The sequence below is a fragment of the Triticum aestivum genome, chromosome 5B, assembly GCF_018294505.1.
Source record: "Triticum aestivum cultivar Chinese Spring chromosome 5B, IWGSC CS RefSeq v2.1, whole genome shotgun sequence".
In the NCBI taxonomy this organism is placed as follows: domain Eukaryota; kingdom Viridiplantae; phylum Streptophyta; class Magnoliopsida; order Poales; family Poaceae; genus Triticum; species Triticum aestivum.
In genome coordinates, this window is record NC_057807.1 from 698108725 (window position 1) to 698127885 (window position 19161).

The 19161-nt window shown below is 46.4% G+C and overlaps 1 protein-coding gene across 1 annotated transcript; it reads right to left on the bottom strand.

Annotated features, from left to right (window-relative positions):
- Positions 1–1722: 1722 nt before the first annotated feature.
- LOC123114337 (nascent polypeptide-associated complex subunit beta) lies at positions 1723–3817 on the bottom strand. The gene is made up of 6 exons (XM_044535773.1): positions 3707–3817; positions 3534–3601; positions 3299–3447; positions 3117–3173; positions 2694–2732; positions 1723–2096 (listed from the first exon to the last, which is right to left on the bottom strand). Exons 2-6 carry the CDS (start codon positions 3599–3601, stop codon positions 1936–1938), a joined length of 474 nt encoding a protein of 157 aa, XP_044391708.1. The 5' UTR covers positions 3707–3817; the 3' UTR covers positions 1723–1935.
- Positions 3818–19161: the final 15344 nt, after the last annotated feature.

Sequence of the window (19161 nt, forward strand, 5' to 3'; positions counted from 1 at the left end):
GTCTATAAAGGGATAACACATAGTAACATGCATGTTTTGCAATTAAAAGATGTGGATTAGTTGTCGAGAGATGCTCATTTTGTCCCAATTCAATCACAAGAATATTGTTGGGTTGCTGCCTTGAGGTGGAAGTTCCTAATTCTAGTACTCACTCCGTCCGGAAATACTTGTCGAAGAAATGGATAAGGGTAAAAAATGGATGTATCTAGAACTAAAATGCGTCTAGATACATCCATTTCTCCGACAAGTATTTCCGGACGGAGGGAGTATATGATATGAGTTCGTTCAAAGTGGAATCATCCTATTTGAGCTTATTCATCATGTCAAGAACCAAGCGCTGCAAATCTCCTTCAGGACCCTCTTAAGAATTGGTCATGAAAGCAAACGAACAGACTCAGATTCCTGCATTCCTATGCATCTCCCACAATTATTCATGGCAGTGTGAAAACTTCCAACATCCTTCTTGATGATAACTACATGGAGCCTCCATACTAGCCCCAACTGACAAAGAGCAGTTTGTCTCTATGGTTCAGGGTACTTGTGGATATCTTGATCCTGAATACATGCAAGTTAACTGACAAAAGGATTATTTTCCTATCCTATCCGCTACAAAAGAGAACAATCACGTGAAAGGCCATGAAAGCATGGCATTGTTGAGAGGAATTGCGGACCTGGCTAAGAAATGCCTAGATATGTGCGACGGCCTTCCATGAAAGAGGTCGCCAATGAGGAAGCTTTCAATACATCCTTTGGCTCAGTTGGACGTGGAGACGGATGCAGAGGGCCAGTGGTCATGAAATAGAGCCCAGTGGGTATGCTATTGGTGAAAGTGACAACCAAACCATTAGCCCAAGAAGTAACATATACAGAGAGGTTATTTCATCAGCACATGCATGTTGGCAAGGTGAAAATAGTGTGTGCCGTCAGCTGTAATGAGTAGGTTTGTAGGTGTAGTCTAGTGATTGCTGAAACAGATCTTGAAGCTCAGTGTTAACACTAGTGACTCAATCTGAGGGATGAGTTCCTAAGTTGTACAATCCCCAGGGTAGGGCGTACGGTAGACATTACAATATACATTACCAGAATGAGCAACGACCTAGATTTTCAGAGTTCGTCAAGAATTCAAGATCATGCTTGCCCTCTCGCTTGGTAACCAAGGGATTGAGGGGCCAGGAAGAAATATATAGGGACGGTGGCCAAGAGAGCGCAAGATAGAATGATCAGTCAAAATCTGACTCCCATATTTTGAGGCAAACTTCTATGTGCAAACAAGCAACCAGAATGCGCCTACATTGATCAGATCAGAATGTAGGTTTATGCCCCTACATTGATCAGATCAGAATGTAGGTTTCAGTAGAACAAATACAGACATGGTAATGCAACTTTTAATCAATAATAATAAAAGACTTCGAAATGCTGCTACATGCATCCTAATTTCAGGCTTTGCTGAGCTAGGCCAAGTTTCAGTATTGTCGACTAGATTGCGAGTGAACCAACCAGCGGGGTGTCATCATCAAAAGCAGATAAGAGGAATACATTGGCATCATGACAATCAGATCCTATACAGTAGGAACATCTTTGATATCAAGCTAAGGAGAATCTGAAAGCAATCTGAGCATGCCTAATGTCAAGGAGGAGTACCACACACTTGAGCAAAACTCACCAAAGGCTGGAGCTCAGGTATATTGTGAACCAATCAACCAAAAAAATGGTACGCAATCATCATCAAAAAGCAGCTAAAAAGGAATCCACGGGCAACTCAGCATTCATAACTCGGATAAAAACTCGGTGGGAGAAACTAAAAGTTTCCAACTGCAGCAAATACAGAAGGCCTAGGAGAGGGAGCAAAACAGGGCCGTCATAGAAAACCATGACCACGTAGCAGTTCGGGTCAAGTAATGCTTCGCTATTGGCGGGGCGGAGTCTATGAGATGATCAGGCTTTTGTCTCCTGGGCTACCTCCTCAAAGGTCTCTCCAGGAACGAGCTCCGGAACGTCGTCGTCGTTCTCCTCCTTGGGCTGGATGGCGCCCGCAGCAGCCACCTGCTTCTGCATCTCCTCAGCAATCCTCTTCAGGTGCTCCATGTTGTCAGGGCCTGGAACAAACAGGCAGAATTTAGAACCATGCCGGTGCTTTCATAAACAAGTGTATAGTCTTAGTATATAGTCTTATGAAGCATAACAGGAATTTAACAAGCACCCAAGTGTCAAAGCTAGAGAAAGAAACAGAGGAGAGGCAATTAACAGAATGACTATTAATCGCCCAATGACGAGCATAAAAACAATAGCAGCCCACCTGTGTTAACTGACATGAGTGAAGGAAGGAAAAGTATGGTGTAAGAATGCAGCTAGATATATGAGGTTGCCAGGCCGGCAACATAATTTTTAGTAACGGAAAGGTCAGACAGGTAATGTGAGTCACTCAACAATTAATAAACCGGAGGTCATAAATTTTAGGCCCAATTGCCAGTACAGAATTATAAATCAACTTTCAGATTATTAAGCTAAGCTATTTATTGGATGGTCTCACTATGTCACACAGAGTAGCATACCCACTCTTTGACAAATAATAAAATGGAAGTCAAATACTTGAGGCCAAAGTGCCAGCACAGACTTACAATAAATCAACTTAAAAGATGATTAAACTAAACTAGTAATTGGATGATGTAACAAAGTCAGAAGGAGTAGCATACCCAATTGGTTGATGATCGAAGGAAGAACATCTTGTAGCTCTGTCAAGTCAAAACCATGAATATAATAATAAGTAAACACAATAGAATGAATACAAAAAGAAAGTGGCAGAGAAACAGTAATTCAAAGGAAACAACATATTAGGGTGAACAGCAGGCATGTCATGAATGGGCAAACTGAAGTGCATAGCTTCAGGGATACAAGACTAATCAGGTGCATAGAGAGATGTTAAAAAAACTTGTTCAGATTGACTAGGACAATTAAGGAATAACAATCCGTGGATGTCAAATGGATGCAAATGAGGGTTAGCTGTTGCATTAAAGACATTAAAGCGACGCATCCATAAATCCAATCTAAGAATGCTATAAGTAACTTGCATCATCATCATCATGACCAAATGATAGGGAAGTGAGAGGGATCCATACTCTTGGTCTGGGGAGTCCCACTGACCACCCATGTGTTTGCGGCGATGGACGCTTGCACTGCATCGACAGAACACACCACACAAACAAGTCAGTAATCCCCATCGACATGACAAGCAAGGAAGCAAGCAGCGAGCATACAACTAGAAGAGCAGCGCCGTAGATGAAGGAAGGAAAGAGGTCACCTTTGGGGTTGAGGAACTGGATGACGAGGTCGTCCTTGAAGATGTTGACCTCCTCGATGGCCGGGATGGTGTTGACGCCCACCCTCTTGAGCGTGCTCTGCAGCCGCTTGTCGTCCGTGGTCGCCGTCTTGTGCACCGCCTTCTTCTTCCTGCACCAGACCCGAGCCCAACGGAGGCAGATTAGATTAGCACTTGAAAGCCCGACCTATTTCACAGATCGAGGCGGAGGACCTACCGGCGCACGGTGCCCTTGCCGCCGGTGCGGACGGCGCCGGCCATCTTCATGAGCCTCTCCTTGTTCATCTGCGGAACCAAACAACCCGTGAGATCTCCGTCCCCGCGGCGGGGCGCCCGATCTGAGCGCGCGATGCGCGGGGAGGGGCGTGGGGGAGGGGGAGGGGGACTGACCTTGCCGGAGCGGGTGGGTCGCGGCGTCGGCGCCGGCGGGCGGTGGGGCTTGAGCGGGCGGCGGGGGTGGGGGGAAGGAGCGGCTGGGGCGGCGGCGGAGGGGACTCCCGTAGGTTTTGTGGGTGGATTATAGGGTTTTCCTTTTTGCGCACGGGCCCCTGGTTGTTTCGTGTTTTGCGCGCTGGACCCTGGCGGTGGTGGGCCGGGCTGGCCTTGCTGTACAGGCTCCGGCCCGTGTTCAGCCCCCACCGGCCCAATCCGCCACAGGCTCCTCTTAGGAAGGCATGAATCTTTCTCAAAAAAAGGAAGGCCTAAATGAATTATTTATAAATATTTTTACTGCATACTTTCATAAGGTACAAAATATTATACTGCCCACTGCTTATCGATATACTTAAAACATAGTGGATCGTCATATATCTTTGATTTTTTTATTCAGCTTTCTTGGACCCAAAAAAGGTGACACCATTAAATCTATATATATATATATATATATATATATATATATATATATAATGACTAATAACTTTAGCAATTACTAAATAATATGAAGACGTATTTGTTTTACAATTATTGTGCACATATCATCTATGATTTTTTTATCTATGCCGATTACTATTGGTGGCAGAATTACTCCATGCTTCCTGATGCATATGTGCGATTAAAATATTTTAGCAGAACAAACTCAAGCTTATTCTTGTACTTTTAAACAGTTATTTTTGGACTTCTTGAAATTAGTTTTAAAACTCAAGGAGACCTTCGTATTTTCAATAATTTCCAATATTTATTTATTATTGAATCATCTTTTACTTCAGTTGTAACAATCTATGTCGAGATCGGGCTTTAATAATCTATATCATCTCTAATTATAGAGTGAAATTTGTCTAGTGGTTTCCGAAGACATATAGAGTATTTAACGAAGTTGATGAACTCTGCCTCAAATGAGCGACCGACTAACCAAATCATTATTCCAACCGTTCAACTCAGAAATACACAAAATATAGGGCACAACCATTTTTCTAATTTTCCTAAGCCAGTGTATCCTAGCTATACATGGAGCAATGGTAATCATAATGGAACTAGTAAAATTTGGTCTCAGTCTAACACCATTAGCCCTTTGAACTCATGCTCTATGGAGATTGCGCATGACACCGTGATCATGACAGATTCACCCTTCTTCCTCCTTGTCTTCGGAATGACCCCTTTTGTTGTGATCTTCTTTACTGCACTTGCTCAACCACTTCCCTCCATTCTCCCAACCCATCGAATTATTGTGTCCTTCCTAATAAGAAAGAAGCCTAGGGTTTTACTGCTTCTCCGTCACACGAAGCAATCTCCATCATCTTGATGGCAGTCAATGGTTTACATGGAGATGTCAGCATGGGCTCTCATAGGCTAATCTGTTTCTTCGTGTGGGGCGACTTTTGTCCAACAATATCAAGATCCAAGTAACCACATCACAAACACCCACATAGGGACTGCATTTTTATGACCCCTAAGGTACCTAACCCCACATTTTAAACTGAATTTCAGCTCATTAGTTTGTGCAATGTGATTGTCAAAATGCTTTCCAAGGTGCAAGCTAACAAGTTAAGAAATATTTTACCTGAGATCATTTTAGAAAGAGCCCTTTGTTACAAGGCGTCTCATAACTTCATAATATATTGCTAGGAAATTTTAGTGCATTCATTTTAACGAAGAGGCTGTCAAGTAATATTATGTGGAGATCAGGCTTTAATAGCCTATGCCATCTCTAATTATAGAGTGATAACCGTCAAGTGGTGTTCGAACTCTTTTTTTTTTTTGCATGGGTGTTCAAACTCCTATAGAGTATTTAACAAAGAATTGCATATTCTAGAAAGAGGATAAAGAATTGCATATTCCAGAAAAGTGTGTTAAAAATTGCAAAAGTAACGGTAATGCTATCTGGCTGATGTTTGCTGGGAAGGGAAGGACAACCGAACTATGTTTGATTGATGTTTTAGTTGCGACACGAGATCAAATGATGAAAGTTTCTGCTCGTTTTGCTTAAATTTTCCTTCTTCCCAGAGATTGCCATGTCGTTCTGAAGAAAGTGCCACCCCCGAAACTACTAAAGCTGCCATCAAAACGTTCGCAAGTGCCACCCCTTCCCGGTGAACGTTTGTGAAATAAGATGGTCCCAAATTAAACTCTCCAAAAGCATACCACATTGTTTTCAGTTTTGATGTCTTGTTTTGAGTTGCCACTGACACAGTTCCAACTTACTCGTTGTCTTGTGTTCAGCTGCCACTCATAATTTTTTTTTATTATTATTATTATTATTATTATTATTATTATTATTATTATTATTATTATTATTTTCAGTTGCCACATTAATTATAACAGCATATTTTTTGCTAGGCAATACGACATCTCCGGAAGTATTTCTGAACTTTCCAAAATCGATCGAAAAATTGCCTCGAAGGAAGAGAACGCTCCAAAAGTATTTCTGAACTTTCCAAACTCCCCAAATAATGATTTCTGAAATTTCCAAAATCGATCAAAGTATACAGACACGATCATACACCAAATATGTTATACTTTCCTTGTGCGCAAGTATTTTCAGAAACGGTTTTGTTGCCGCGTCCATCTTCTTGTGTTGCCGCGTCCATCCTCTAATTTGCTGCTGATCTTTGGAAGATCATCCACGTACTTCCGCTCTTCGGTGTGCATGTTGTTTTCGTGGTGATTACACCTACAAGATCGCGAGTGCCAATGCCGTTTCAGTTGACACCGTACCGTGAAGGATTGGGAAATTTATTCGTGGCGTCATTTTTTTCTGTCGACGGTCGCATCAACGCTTCGTAGGCTCCGCCGCTGTCCTCGACCACTTGGATTTGTGCCTCCTCGTCCCATCGCTGGAGCAGAACCGGTGGATCTTCGGCTGCACCCACCGCCGCCGAATTTGGCGTTTTCGGCCGCCAGCGACTACGCCTTGCTTAGCCGGGAATCAGACCGCACGGCTCCGGCAATGCCTCCGCGCCGCATGCAGGTATCAGTTGCGCCTCTAGCCACTCTAATCTCTCATGTCGGCTGTTCACGGAGAAGACACGTCCGGTCGTCGCACAGGCTCCGTGCTGGCCCAGCAGCTCGTCGGCTCACCATTGCCGGTCATACAGTGTGAAAGGATCAATATGGTTGACTAGAGGGGGGGGGGGTGAATAGGCAACTAACAATTTTAAGCTTTTCTTTAACAATTTAAACCTTGCAATGAAATAGGTTGTCTAGATGTGCAACTACGTGGACAACCTATATGATGCAAAGACAACTAGCACACAAGCAAGCAATAGATACAACACAAGTAAGCTTGCAAAAGTAAAGGCACGAAATAACCAAGAGTGGAGCCGGTGGAGACGAGGATGTGTTACCGAAGTTTCTTCCTTTTAAAGGGAAGTACGTCTCCGTTAGAGCAGTGTGGAGGCACAATGCTCCCCAAGAAGCCACTAGGGCCACTGTAATCTCCTCACGCCCTCACACAATGCGAGATGCCATGATTCCACTATTGGTGCCCTTGAAGGCGGCGACCGAACCTTTACAAACAAGATTGGGGCTATCTCCACAATACTTGGAGGCTCCCAACACCACCACGAAGCTTCACCATAATGGAGTATCGCTTCGAGGTGACCTCAACCGTCTAGGGTGCTCAACACCCAAGAGTAACAAGATCCGCTAGGGATAAGTGGGGGGAATCAATTTTCTCTTGGTGGAAGTGTAGATCGGGGCCTTCTCAACCAATCCCGAGCAAATCAACAAGTTTGATTGGCTAGGGAGAGAGATCGGGCGAAAATGGAGCTTGGAGCAACAATGGAGCTTTTGGGGGAAGAGGTAAGTCAACTTTGGGGAAGAAGACACCTTTATATAGTGGGGGAAACAATCCAACCGTTACCCACCAATCAGCCACGCACAGAGCAGTACTACCGCTTGGGCAGGGCGGTACTACCGCTGATAAGCGGTACTACCGCTCCCTCCCAGCGGTACTGCCGCGCTGACGAGGGATGCAGGGTCCTGGCCACAGAGCGGTACTACCGCGGAAGTATAGGCGGTACTACCGCTTGGAGCGGTACTACCGCCCCTACTGCTGCTACTAGTACCGTAAAACCCGACACGAAAAACAGCAGTCGAGAATCGAGGCGATAGTAGCCCGAAACTACTGCGGTACTACGGCCGAAGTTCACAAGCGGTACTACCGCTCGGGGAGCGGTACCACCGCTTGACGAGCTTCGATGGTACTACCGCTGAAGACCGCGGTACTACCGCTGGGACAGGACATGCAGGCACAGATTAAGGAAAGATAGCTCCAATGAAGCGGAAAGAAGCAGCGGGTGTGATAAGGATGTGCACGTGTTGATTCCACCCTAGCCTTACCAAAGCGGATCCCCTCTTGATAGTACGGTGACTCCTACGAAACTAGACCACCAGCAGAGAAACGAAAGGAGCTACACCGTCTTGAATAAAACACCGAGGAGAAGTAATCGTCTCGTGCCAAAGGATGAATCTCTGAAAGAACTCAACGCACACGATTAGTCCGCAAAAGCATTGTCATCAATCACCAAAACATCTTGGGGATAAATATGCCCTTACAATCTCCCCCTTTTTGGTGGATTGATGACAATACGGGATTTGCACAAACAGAGAAGATGTAGGGTCGGCGCAAAGCCCCACCGTCCTAAAATGTAGAAGGGCTCCCCCTGGATGTGTGATGTCTAGATAAGTGCTTTGGACTGCACGGCACAAATACCAGGATCAACGCTCCCCCTACATTTTAGAGACCAACTACCTAAGCATGATATATGAGAGCAACATAGATAACAGGATAAGCATGCAACTCATAAGCTATATAGACATAGATAAAGATATTCGAAAGATAAGGTAGCATATGTCTCACACCATATGACTAGAACTTAAGTCTCACTGACACAAACCAGACACAAACCAAACCAGGCAAACGCGAGAAAACACAAACGACGAAAAACACAACACAAATCCCTAAACTCTCTCCCCCTTTGGCATCGAGACACCAAAAAGGAGAGGGAGTGTTGCTACAGCTCCAGGTGATAGAAAGAGAATCAGATCTCAGCGGGATCGTCTTCGCCACCATCGTCGGTCGGGAAGTGCTCGGCATCAGAATCGGTCCACGGGTAGTGCTGCTGAATCCACTCCTCCTCCTCAGTAAGCTGGTCCTCAGATCCACTGTTAACGGTGGCACCCAGCTGGCGCAAGAGCTCCTTGTGACGACGACGGGCCTTCTTCTCACCCACATGAGTCATGTACTGACTGTGAGCCTCCATGCATAACACCTTCTTCATCTTGAGCTTGAGCTTCTTTGCCCAAGAGGCCTCTGTTGCAGAAGGCACATAGTCATCATCATCCTCAGCCTCAGCCTCCTCCTCGGTCTCCATGGCAGTGGCAGACGAAGGAACTCCAGATTTAGGGACCTGAGAGCCCCAGTTGTCCTTCTTCCTCAGACGCTTGACGTCGTGAGAAACCAACTCCCCGGTCTCTAGCATCACCTTGGGATAGACACGACCCCAGGCCTGCTCAATAAGCAGCATGATGAACGGACCATAAATCGGGCACTTGCGCTCGGAGATAGCAGATAACAGCTCAGACCACATAACATGGGATATATCCAGGGACTCTCCGGTGTTTCGTACCTTCTCACGCTAGCAGAAGAGAAGCATGTCCACGAGATAAGAATGGACCATATCCAGATTCCCGATGCGAGGGAAAAGAGTCTCACGGAAGACACAGTGAAGAATGTCCAGAAAGGCAGGAAGCTCATATGTTTCCTTCTTCGTCTCAGGGTTGATCCTCAAAGTGCAGTACGGCCATAGAGCTTGCTTGTGAGTGGCGGAGGTGTTGCGGTGTGGGCGAAAGCCGACAGGAGACGCAAGCCCTTGATCTTCCACCCCAATCAATTCCATGAACGCCTTCCACTTGACTGAAAGCAACTTGCCATTGGTCATCCAAGTCAGTGTCCTGTCCTCATCAGTCCCGAGATGAACCGTGGCATAGAATTGGGCCACAATATCAGCATCATAATCTTTGTTGAATTGCATGACACCAAGAATGTTCAGTTGAGTGCACATCTGAAGAGCTTCACCAAAGTAATCAGGATCCTTCTCCATATGGTCAGTGTCGATGGAGTGCACGTTAACATAGAGGTTCTTCTTGGCCTTGAGAACATCAAAGAAGATGGCAAACTGAAACCTGTTCCAGAACGGACGGTTGACCAAAGTGGGATCTTAGTCTGCCTCATAGGGGTTGCGGCGACGTCTTGCCCAGAACTCCTTGGCCGGCATTTCTGGCACAGTTTTGCCTGGCTTCGGCTTGACACCAGGCTTCTTCTGGAGTTGGGGTGGAGGAGCAACACTTGAGGAACCTCCTGCAGACTCAGTTGTACGGTACCGCTTGGACGTGGCATGACCGGGGTTGACACGCCGAGCCTGATGCTCAGGAAGCTCATCACCTGGAACCACACACATGAACACGCAAACAACCAGAAAGAACGAGCATAAGCCACCAAACACAACCAAAAAGGATCACTGATTAGTAGAAGTATGGTAGAAACTGGTAGAGAGCGGTAGTACCGCGACCTGTGAGCGGCAGTACCGCTCCAAGCGGTAGTACCGCTCCAAGGGGAGCGGTAGTACCGCTTGAGACGGGAAACAACAGTTTCCTACTGCCGTGGTCAGATCCGGCACTACCGTCCTACCAAATTCAAAAATACTCCTACCAAACACCAATCCAAACTGCCTAGAAGCCTTCTCCATCCTACTCAAGCCTAGATTTGGCCTAAAATCTAAAGATGCAACTACTATTGCCCCTAAGATGCTAGATTGGAAATCTAGACAAGAAGAAAGAGGGAACGGGGGCAATACCGGCATCCATGGCAAGAGGACAAGGTGGGGATCGACTCCACCGAAGGAAATGGAGAGGAGCGCCCCGGAGAGGGAGATCCGCCGGAGCCCTCCCGCGGCGCCGGTTGCTGGAGAGACGAACAGGGTCGTGGGGGCGAGCGAATGGGTATGGGGGAGAAGAAAACTCCCCCTGCCCCCGATATAACCCCCTGCCCCCGCCTCGCAGCGGTAGTACCACGCTGGTAGGCGGTAGTACCGCTTAGAGCGGTAGTACCGCACACCACCAGCGGTAGTACCGCTCAGCAACCACGGGCCTCTAAACACACGGCTTAAGCTCAAAAAGAACGGGAAAAACACAGCCAAGAAGGAGGAAAGACCAACAAGGCCACAAACACACTAACAGCGGACTAGAACACACCTCTTCTAGAGAGGGCGGTGGCTGAGGCCACCTATGTTTGAGTCAAGGGGTATGGCATCGTGAAGATTTTAACCTTGGACCCATGACCAAAACTCGTCCTTGAAGCAGTAGTACCATACAAATATGGTTAAAGTGAAAGACTAGATCAATTTATGCATAATGTGGGGAGGGAGAGTTCATTGAGAGAACAACACTCCCCCTATGTCCATGCCTACATCTAAACTAGACAACAAGTTGAGTGTGGTGGGGGGTGCACGGGTTCAAGTCACATTGCTCCAATCAATGATATTTAGCTCATGCCTTAACTCGCGAAATCTTGCTTCATCCAAGGGCTTCGTGAAAATATCTGCAAGGTTATCATGAGTGTTGACATACTTGAGCTCAATCTCCCCTCGCGTAATGTGATCCCGGATGAAGTGATACCGGATCTCAATATGCTTCGTCTTGAAGTGTTGCACCGGGTTGAGAGAAATCTTGATGGCACTTTCATTGTCACACCAAAGGGGCACTTTGTCACAAATGACACCGTACTCCTTTAAAGTTTGCCTCATCCATAAGAGTTGTGCACAACAACTACCGGCCGCCACATATTCTACTTCGGTGGACGAGAGAGATACACAACTTTGCTTCTTAGAAGACCAACTTACCAAAGAGCAACCAAGAAATTGGCACCCTCCGGAAGTGGACTTCCTATCCACCTTGTCTCCCGCCCAATCAGAATCCGTGAATCCTTCAAGCTTGAAGTTAGCTCCTCTTGGGTACCATAGGCCAAAGTTTGGGGTATGAGCCAAATATCAAAAGATTCACTTGACCGCCACATAGTGGCTTTCCTTTGGTGCGGCTTGGAACCGTGCACACATTCCCACACTCAACATGATATCCGGTCTAGATGCACAAAGGTAAAGCAAGGAACCAATCATAGAGCGATATACCTTTTGATCCACCGCTTTACCATTGGGATCAATGTCAAGTTGGCACTTGGTGGGCATCGGAGTAGAGGCCGGCTTGACATCACTTAGCTTGAATCTCTTAAGCATGTCTTGAGTGTATTTGGCTTGGTTGATGAAGGTACCTTCTCTTCTTTGTTTGATATCAAAACCAAGGAAGAACTTCAACTCTCCCATCGAAGACATCTTGAACTTAGAGGTCATGAGAGCGGCAAATTCTTCATTGAAAGCTTTGTTAGGGGAACCAAAGATAACGTCATCAACATATAGTTGGCACACAAACAACTCCCCTTTGACCTGCTTAGTAAAAAGAGTGGGATCGATTTGCCCAACTTCAAATCCACGATCTTGTAACAACTCGGTAAGGTGGTCATACCACACACGTGGGGCTTGTTTAAGGCCATAGAGTGCCTTATCGAGTTGATACACACGATCCGGGAAGTAAGGATCCTCGAACCCGGGGGGTTGCTTGACATAAACCAACTCATTAATGGGACCACTAAGAAAAACACTTTTCACATCCATTTGTTGCAACTTAAAGTTGTGATGGGAAGCATAAGCAATCAACAAACGAATGGATTCAAGACGAGCAACGGGAACAAAGGTTTCACCATAGTCGATACCCTCGACTTGGGAGTAGCCTTGTGCTTGAAGGAAATATGCCCTAGAGGCAATAATAAAGTTATTATTTATTTCCTTCTATCATGATAAATGTTTATTATTCATGCTAGAATTGTATTAACTGGAAACATAATACATGTGTGAATACATAGACAAACATAGTGTCACTAGTATGCCTCTACTTGACTAGCTCGTTTATCAAAGATGGTTATGTTTCCTAGCCATGGACAAAAGAGCTGTCATTTGATTAACGAGATCACATCATTAGGAGAATGATGTGATTGACTTGACCCATTCCGTTAGCTTAGCACTTGATCGTTTAGTATGTTGCTATTGCTTTCTTCATGACTTATACATGTTCCTATGACTATGAGATTATGCAACTCCCGTTTACCGGAGGAACACTTTGTGTGCTACCAAACATCACAACATAACTGGGTGATTATAAAGGAGTTCTACGGGTGTCCCCGAAGGTACATGTTCGGTTGGCGTATTTCGAGATTAGGATTTGTCACTCCGATTGTCGGAGAGGTATCTCTGGGCCCACTCGGTAATGCACATCACTATAAGCCTTGCAAGCATTGCAACTAATTAGTTAGTTGCGGGATGATGTATTACGGAACGAGTAAAGAGACTTGCCGGTAACGAGATTGAACTAGGTATTGGATACCGACGATCGAATCTCGGGCAAGTAACATACCGATGACAAAGGGAACAACGTATGTTGTTATGCGGTTTGACCGATAAAGATCTTCGTAGAATATGTAGGAGCCAATATGAGCATCCAGGTTCCGCTATTGGTTATTGACCGGAAACGGTTCTCGGTCATGTCTACATAGTTCTCGAACCCGTAGGGTCCGCACGCTTAAGGTTTCGATGACAGTTATATTATGAGTTTATGAGTTTTGATGTACCGAAGGAGTTCAGAGTCCCGGATGAGATCAGGGACATGACGAAGAGTCTCGAAATGGTCGAGATGTAAAGATTGATATATTGTACGACTATATTCGGACTTCGGAAAGGTTCCGAGTGACTCGGGTATTTTTCGAAGTACCGGAGAGTTACGGGAATTCGCCGGGGAGTATATGGGCCTTATTGGGCCATACGGGAATAGAGGAGAGAGGCCGAAAGGAAGGAGGTGGGCAGCCCCCCTCTGGTCCGAATTGGACAAGGGCTGCAGCCCCCTTTTCCTTCCTCCTCTCCCCCTCTTTCCTTCTCTCCTACTCCAACAAGGAAGGGGGGAGTCCTACTCCCGGTGGGAGGAGGACTCCTCCTGGCGCGCCTCTCCTGGCCGGCCGCACCTCCCCCCTCCCTCCTTTATATACGGGGCAGGGGGCACCCCATAGACACACAAGTTGATCTACGTGATCATTCCTTATCCGTGTGCGATGCCCCCCTCCACCATATTCCACCTCGGTCATATCGTCGCGGAGTTTAGGCGAAGCCCTGCGCCGGTAGAATATCATCATCGTCACCACGCCGTCGTGCTGACAGAACTCATCCCCGACACTTTGCTGGATCAGAGTCCGGGGATCGTCATCGAGCTGAACGTGTGCTGAACTCGGAGGTGACGTACGTTCGGTACTTGGATTGGTCAGATCGTGAAGACGTACGACTACATCAACCGCGTTGTCATAACTCTTCCGCTTACGGTCTACGAGGGTACGTGTGTTGGGGAACGTTGCAGAAAATTAAAATTTTTCCTATGGTTTCACCAAGATCCATCTATGAGTTCATCTAAGCAATGATTCATGGGAGAGAGATTGCATCTACATACCACTTGTAGATCGCGTGCGGAAGCGTTCGAGAGAATGGTGATGATGGAGTCGTACTCGCCGTGATTCAAATCACCGATGACCAAGTGCCGAACGGACAACACCTCCGCGTTCAACACACGTACGGAGCGGATGACGTCTCCTCCTTCTTGATCCAGCAAGGGGGAAGGAGAGGTTGATGATGATCCAGCAGCACAATGGCGTGGTGGTGGATGCAGCAGAACTCCGGCAGGGCTTCGCCAAGCTGCTGCGGGAGGAGGACGAGGTGTAGCAGGGGGAGGGAGGCGCCAATGCACAGGGTGCGGCTGCCCTCCCCCTTGCCCTCCTTTATATAGGCCCCCAGGGGGGATGCCGGCCCTAGGAGATGCAATCTCCCAAGGGGGCGGCGACCAGGGGGGTGGAGTGCCCCCCAAGGCAAGTGGTGCGCCCCCCACCTAGGGTTTCCAACCCTAAGCGCAGGGGGGGCCCAAGTGGGGGCGCACCAGCCCACTAGGGGCTGGTTCCCCTCCCACTTCAGCCTACGGGGCCCTCCGGGATAGGTGGCCCCACCCGGTGGACCCCCGGGACCCTTCCGGTGGTCCCGGTACAATATCGGGTGACCCCGAAACTTTCCCGATGGCCGAAACATCACTTCCTATATATAATTCTTTACCTCCGGACCATTCCGGAACTCCTCGTGACGTCCGGGATCTCATCCGGGACTCCGAACAACTTTCGGTATGCTGCATACTCATATTCATACAACCCTAGCGTCACCGAACCTTAAGTGTGTAGACCCTACGGGTTCGGGAGACATGCAAACATGACCGAGACGGCTCTCCGGTCAATAACCAACAGCGGGATCTGGATACCCAAGTTGGCTCCCACATACTCCTCGATGATCTCATCGGATGAACCACGATGTCGAGGATTCAAGCAACCCCGTATACTATTCCCTTTGTCAGACGGTATGTTACTTGCCCGAGACTCGATCGTCGGTATCCCAATACCTCGTTCAGTCTCGTTACCGGCAAGTCACTTTACTCGTACCGTAGTGCATGATCCCGTGACCAGACACTTGGTCACTTTGAGCTCATTATGAGGATGCACTACCGAGTGGGCCCAGTGATACCTCTCCGTAATACGGAGTGACAAATCCCAGTCTCGATCCGTGTCAATCCAACAGACACTTTCAGAGATACCTGTAGTGCACCTTTATAGTCACCCAGTTACGTTGTGACGTCTGGTACACCCAAAGCACTCCTACGGTATCCGGGAGTTACACGATCTCATGGTCTAAGGAAGAGATACTTTGACATTGGAAAAGCTCTAGCAAAACAAACTACACGATCTTGTGCTATGCTTAGGATTGGGTCTTTTCCATCACATCATTCTCCTAATGATGTGATGCCGTTGTCAACGACATCTAATGTCCATAGTCAGGAAACCATGACTATCTGTTGACCAGCGAGCTAGTCAACTAGAGGCTTACTAGGGACGTATTTGGTCTAAGTATTCACACGTGTATTACGATTTCCGGATAATACAATTAATGCATGAATAAAAGACAATTATCATGAACAAGGAAATATAATAATAATCCTTTTATTATTGCCTCTAGGGCATATTTCCAACAGTCTCCCACTTGCACTAGAGTCAATAATCTAGTTACATTGTGATGAATCGAACACCCATAGAGTTCTGGTGTTGATCATGTTTTGCTCGCGAAAGAGGTTTAGTCAACGGATCTGGGACATTCAGATCCGTATGTACTTTGCAAATATCTATGTCTCCATCTTGAACATTTTCACGGATGGAGTTGAAACGACGCTTGATGTGCCTAGTCTTCTTGTGAAACCTGGGCTCCTTGGCAAGGGCAATAGCTCCAGTGTTGTCACAGAAGAGTTTGATCGGCCCCGACGCATTGGGTATGACTCCTAGGTCGGTGATGAACTCCTTCACCCATATTGCTTCATGCGCTGCCTCCGAGGTTGCCATGTACTCCGCTTCACATGTAGATCCCGCCACGATGCTCTGCTTGCAGCTGCACCAGCTTACTGCCCCACCATTCAACATATACACGTATCTGGTTTGTGACTTAGAGTCATCCAGATCTGTGTCGAAGCTAGCGTCGACGTAACCCTTTACGGCGAGCTCTTCGTCACCTCCATAAACGAGAAACATGTCCTTTGTCCTTTTCAGGCACTTCAGGATATTCTTGACCGCTGTCCAGTGTTCCTTGTCGGGATTACTTTGGTACCTTCCTACCAAACTTACGGCAAGGTTTACATTAGGTCTGGTACACAGCATGGCATACATAATAGATCCTATGGCTGAGGCATAGGTGATGACGCTCATCTCTTCTCTATCTTTTGCCGTGGTCGGGCATTGAGCCGAGCTCAATCTCACACCTTGCACTACAGGCAAGAACCCTTTCTTGGACTGATCCATTTTGAACTTCTTCAAAATCTTATCAAGGTATGTGCTTTGTGAAAGACCTATGAGGTGTCTCGATCTATCCCTATAGATCTTGATGCCTAATATGTAAGCAGCTTCTCCAAGGTCCTTCATTGAAAAACACTTATTCAAGTAGGCCTTAATGCTGTCCAAGAATTCTATGTCATTTCCCATCAAAAGTATGTCATCTACATATAATATGAGAAATGCTACAGAGCTCCCACTCACTTTCTTGTAAACGCAGGCTTCTCCATAAGTCTGCATAAACCCAAACGCTTTGATCATCTCATCAAAGCGAATGTTCCAACTCCGAGATGCTTGCACCAGCCCATAAATGGATCGCTGGAGCTTGCACAATTTGTTAGCATTCTTAGGATCGACAAAACCTTCCGGCTGCATCATATACAGCTCTTCCTTAAGATAACCGTTAAGGAATGCCGTTTTGACGTCCATCTGCCATATCTCATAATCATAGTATGCGGCAATTGCTAACATGATTCGGACGGACTTAAGCTTCGCTACGGGAGAGAAAGTCTCATCGTAGTCAATCCCTTGAACTTGCCGATAACCCTTAGCGACAAGTCGAGCTTTATAGATGGTGACATTACCATCCGCGTCCGTCTTCTTCTTAAAGATCCATTTGTTTTCTATCGCTCGCCGATCATCGGGCAAGTCAGTCAAAGTCCATACTTTGTTTTCATACATGGATTCTATCTCGGATTGCATGGCTTCTAGCCATTTGTTGGAATCTGGGCCCGCCATCGCTTCTTCATAGTTCGAAGGTTCACCGTTGTCTAACAACATGATTTCCAGGACAGGGTTGCCATACCACTCTGGTGTGGAACGTGTCCTTGTGGACCTACGAAGTTCAGTAGCAACTTGATCCGAAGTACCTTGATCATCATCATTAATTTCCTCTCCAGTCGGTGTAGGCACCACAGGAACATTTTCCTGAGCTGCACTACTTTCCGGTTCAAGAGGTAGTACTTCATCGAGTTCTACTTTCCTCCCACTTACTCCTTTCGAGAGAAACTCTTTTTCCAGAAAGGATCCGTTCTTGGCAACAAAGATCTTGCCCTCGGATCTAAGGTAGAAGGTATACCCAATGGTTTCCTTAGGGTATCCTATGAAGACGCATTTTTCCGACTTGGGTTCGAGCTTTTCAGGTTGAAGTTTCTTGACATAAGCATCGCATCCCCAAACTTTTAGAAACGACAGCTTAGGTTTCTTCCCAAACCATAATTCATACGGTGTCGTCTCAACGGATTTAGACGGTGCCCTATTTAAAGTGAATGTAGCTGTCTCTAGAGCGTATCCCCAAAATGATAGCGGTAAATCGGTAAGAGATCATAGATCGCACCATATCCAATAGAGTGCGATTACGACGTTCGGACACACCGTTACGCTGAGGTGTTCCAGCGGCGTGAGTTGTGAAACGATTCCACATTTTCTTAAGTGTGTACCAAATTCGTGACTTAAATATTCTCCTCCACGATCCGATCGTAAGAATTTTATCTTTCGGTCACGTTGATTCTCTACTTCATTCTGAAATTCCTTGAACTTTTCAAAGGTCTCAGACTTGTGTTTCATCAAGTAGACATACCCATATCTACTCAAGTCATCAGTGAGAGTGAGAACATAATGATATCCTCCGCGAGCCTCAACGCTCATTGGACCACACACATCAGTATGTATGATTTCCAATAAGTTGGTTGCTCGCTCCATTGTTCCGGAGAACGGAGTCTTGGTCATTTTGCCCATGAGGCATGGTTCGCATGTGTCAAATGATTCATAATCGAGAGACTCTAAAAGTCCATCAGCATGGAGCTTCTTCATGCGCTTGACACCAATGTGACCAAGGCGGCAGTGCCACAAGTATGTGGGACTATCGTTATCAACTTTACATCTTTTGGTATTCACACTATGAATATGTGTAACATTACGTTCGAGATTCATTAAGAATAAACCATTGACCATCGGGGCATGACCATAAAACATATCTCTCATATAAATAGAACAACCATTATTCTCGGATTTAAATGAGTAGCCATCTCGTATCAAACGAGATCCAGATACAATGTTCATGCTCAAACTTGGCACTAAATAACAATTATTGAGGTTTAAAACTAATCCCGTAGGTAAATGTAGAGGTAGCGTGCCGACGGCGATCACATCGACCTTGGAACCATTCCCGACGCGCATCGTCACCTCGTCCTTCGCCAGTCTCCGCTTATTCCGCAGCTCCTGCTGTGAGTTACAAATATGAGCAACGGCACCGGTATCAAATACCCAGGAGTTACTACGAGTACTGGTAAGGTACACATCAATTACATGTATATCAAATATACCTTTAGTGTTGCCGGCCTTCTTGTCCGCT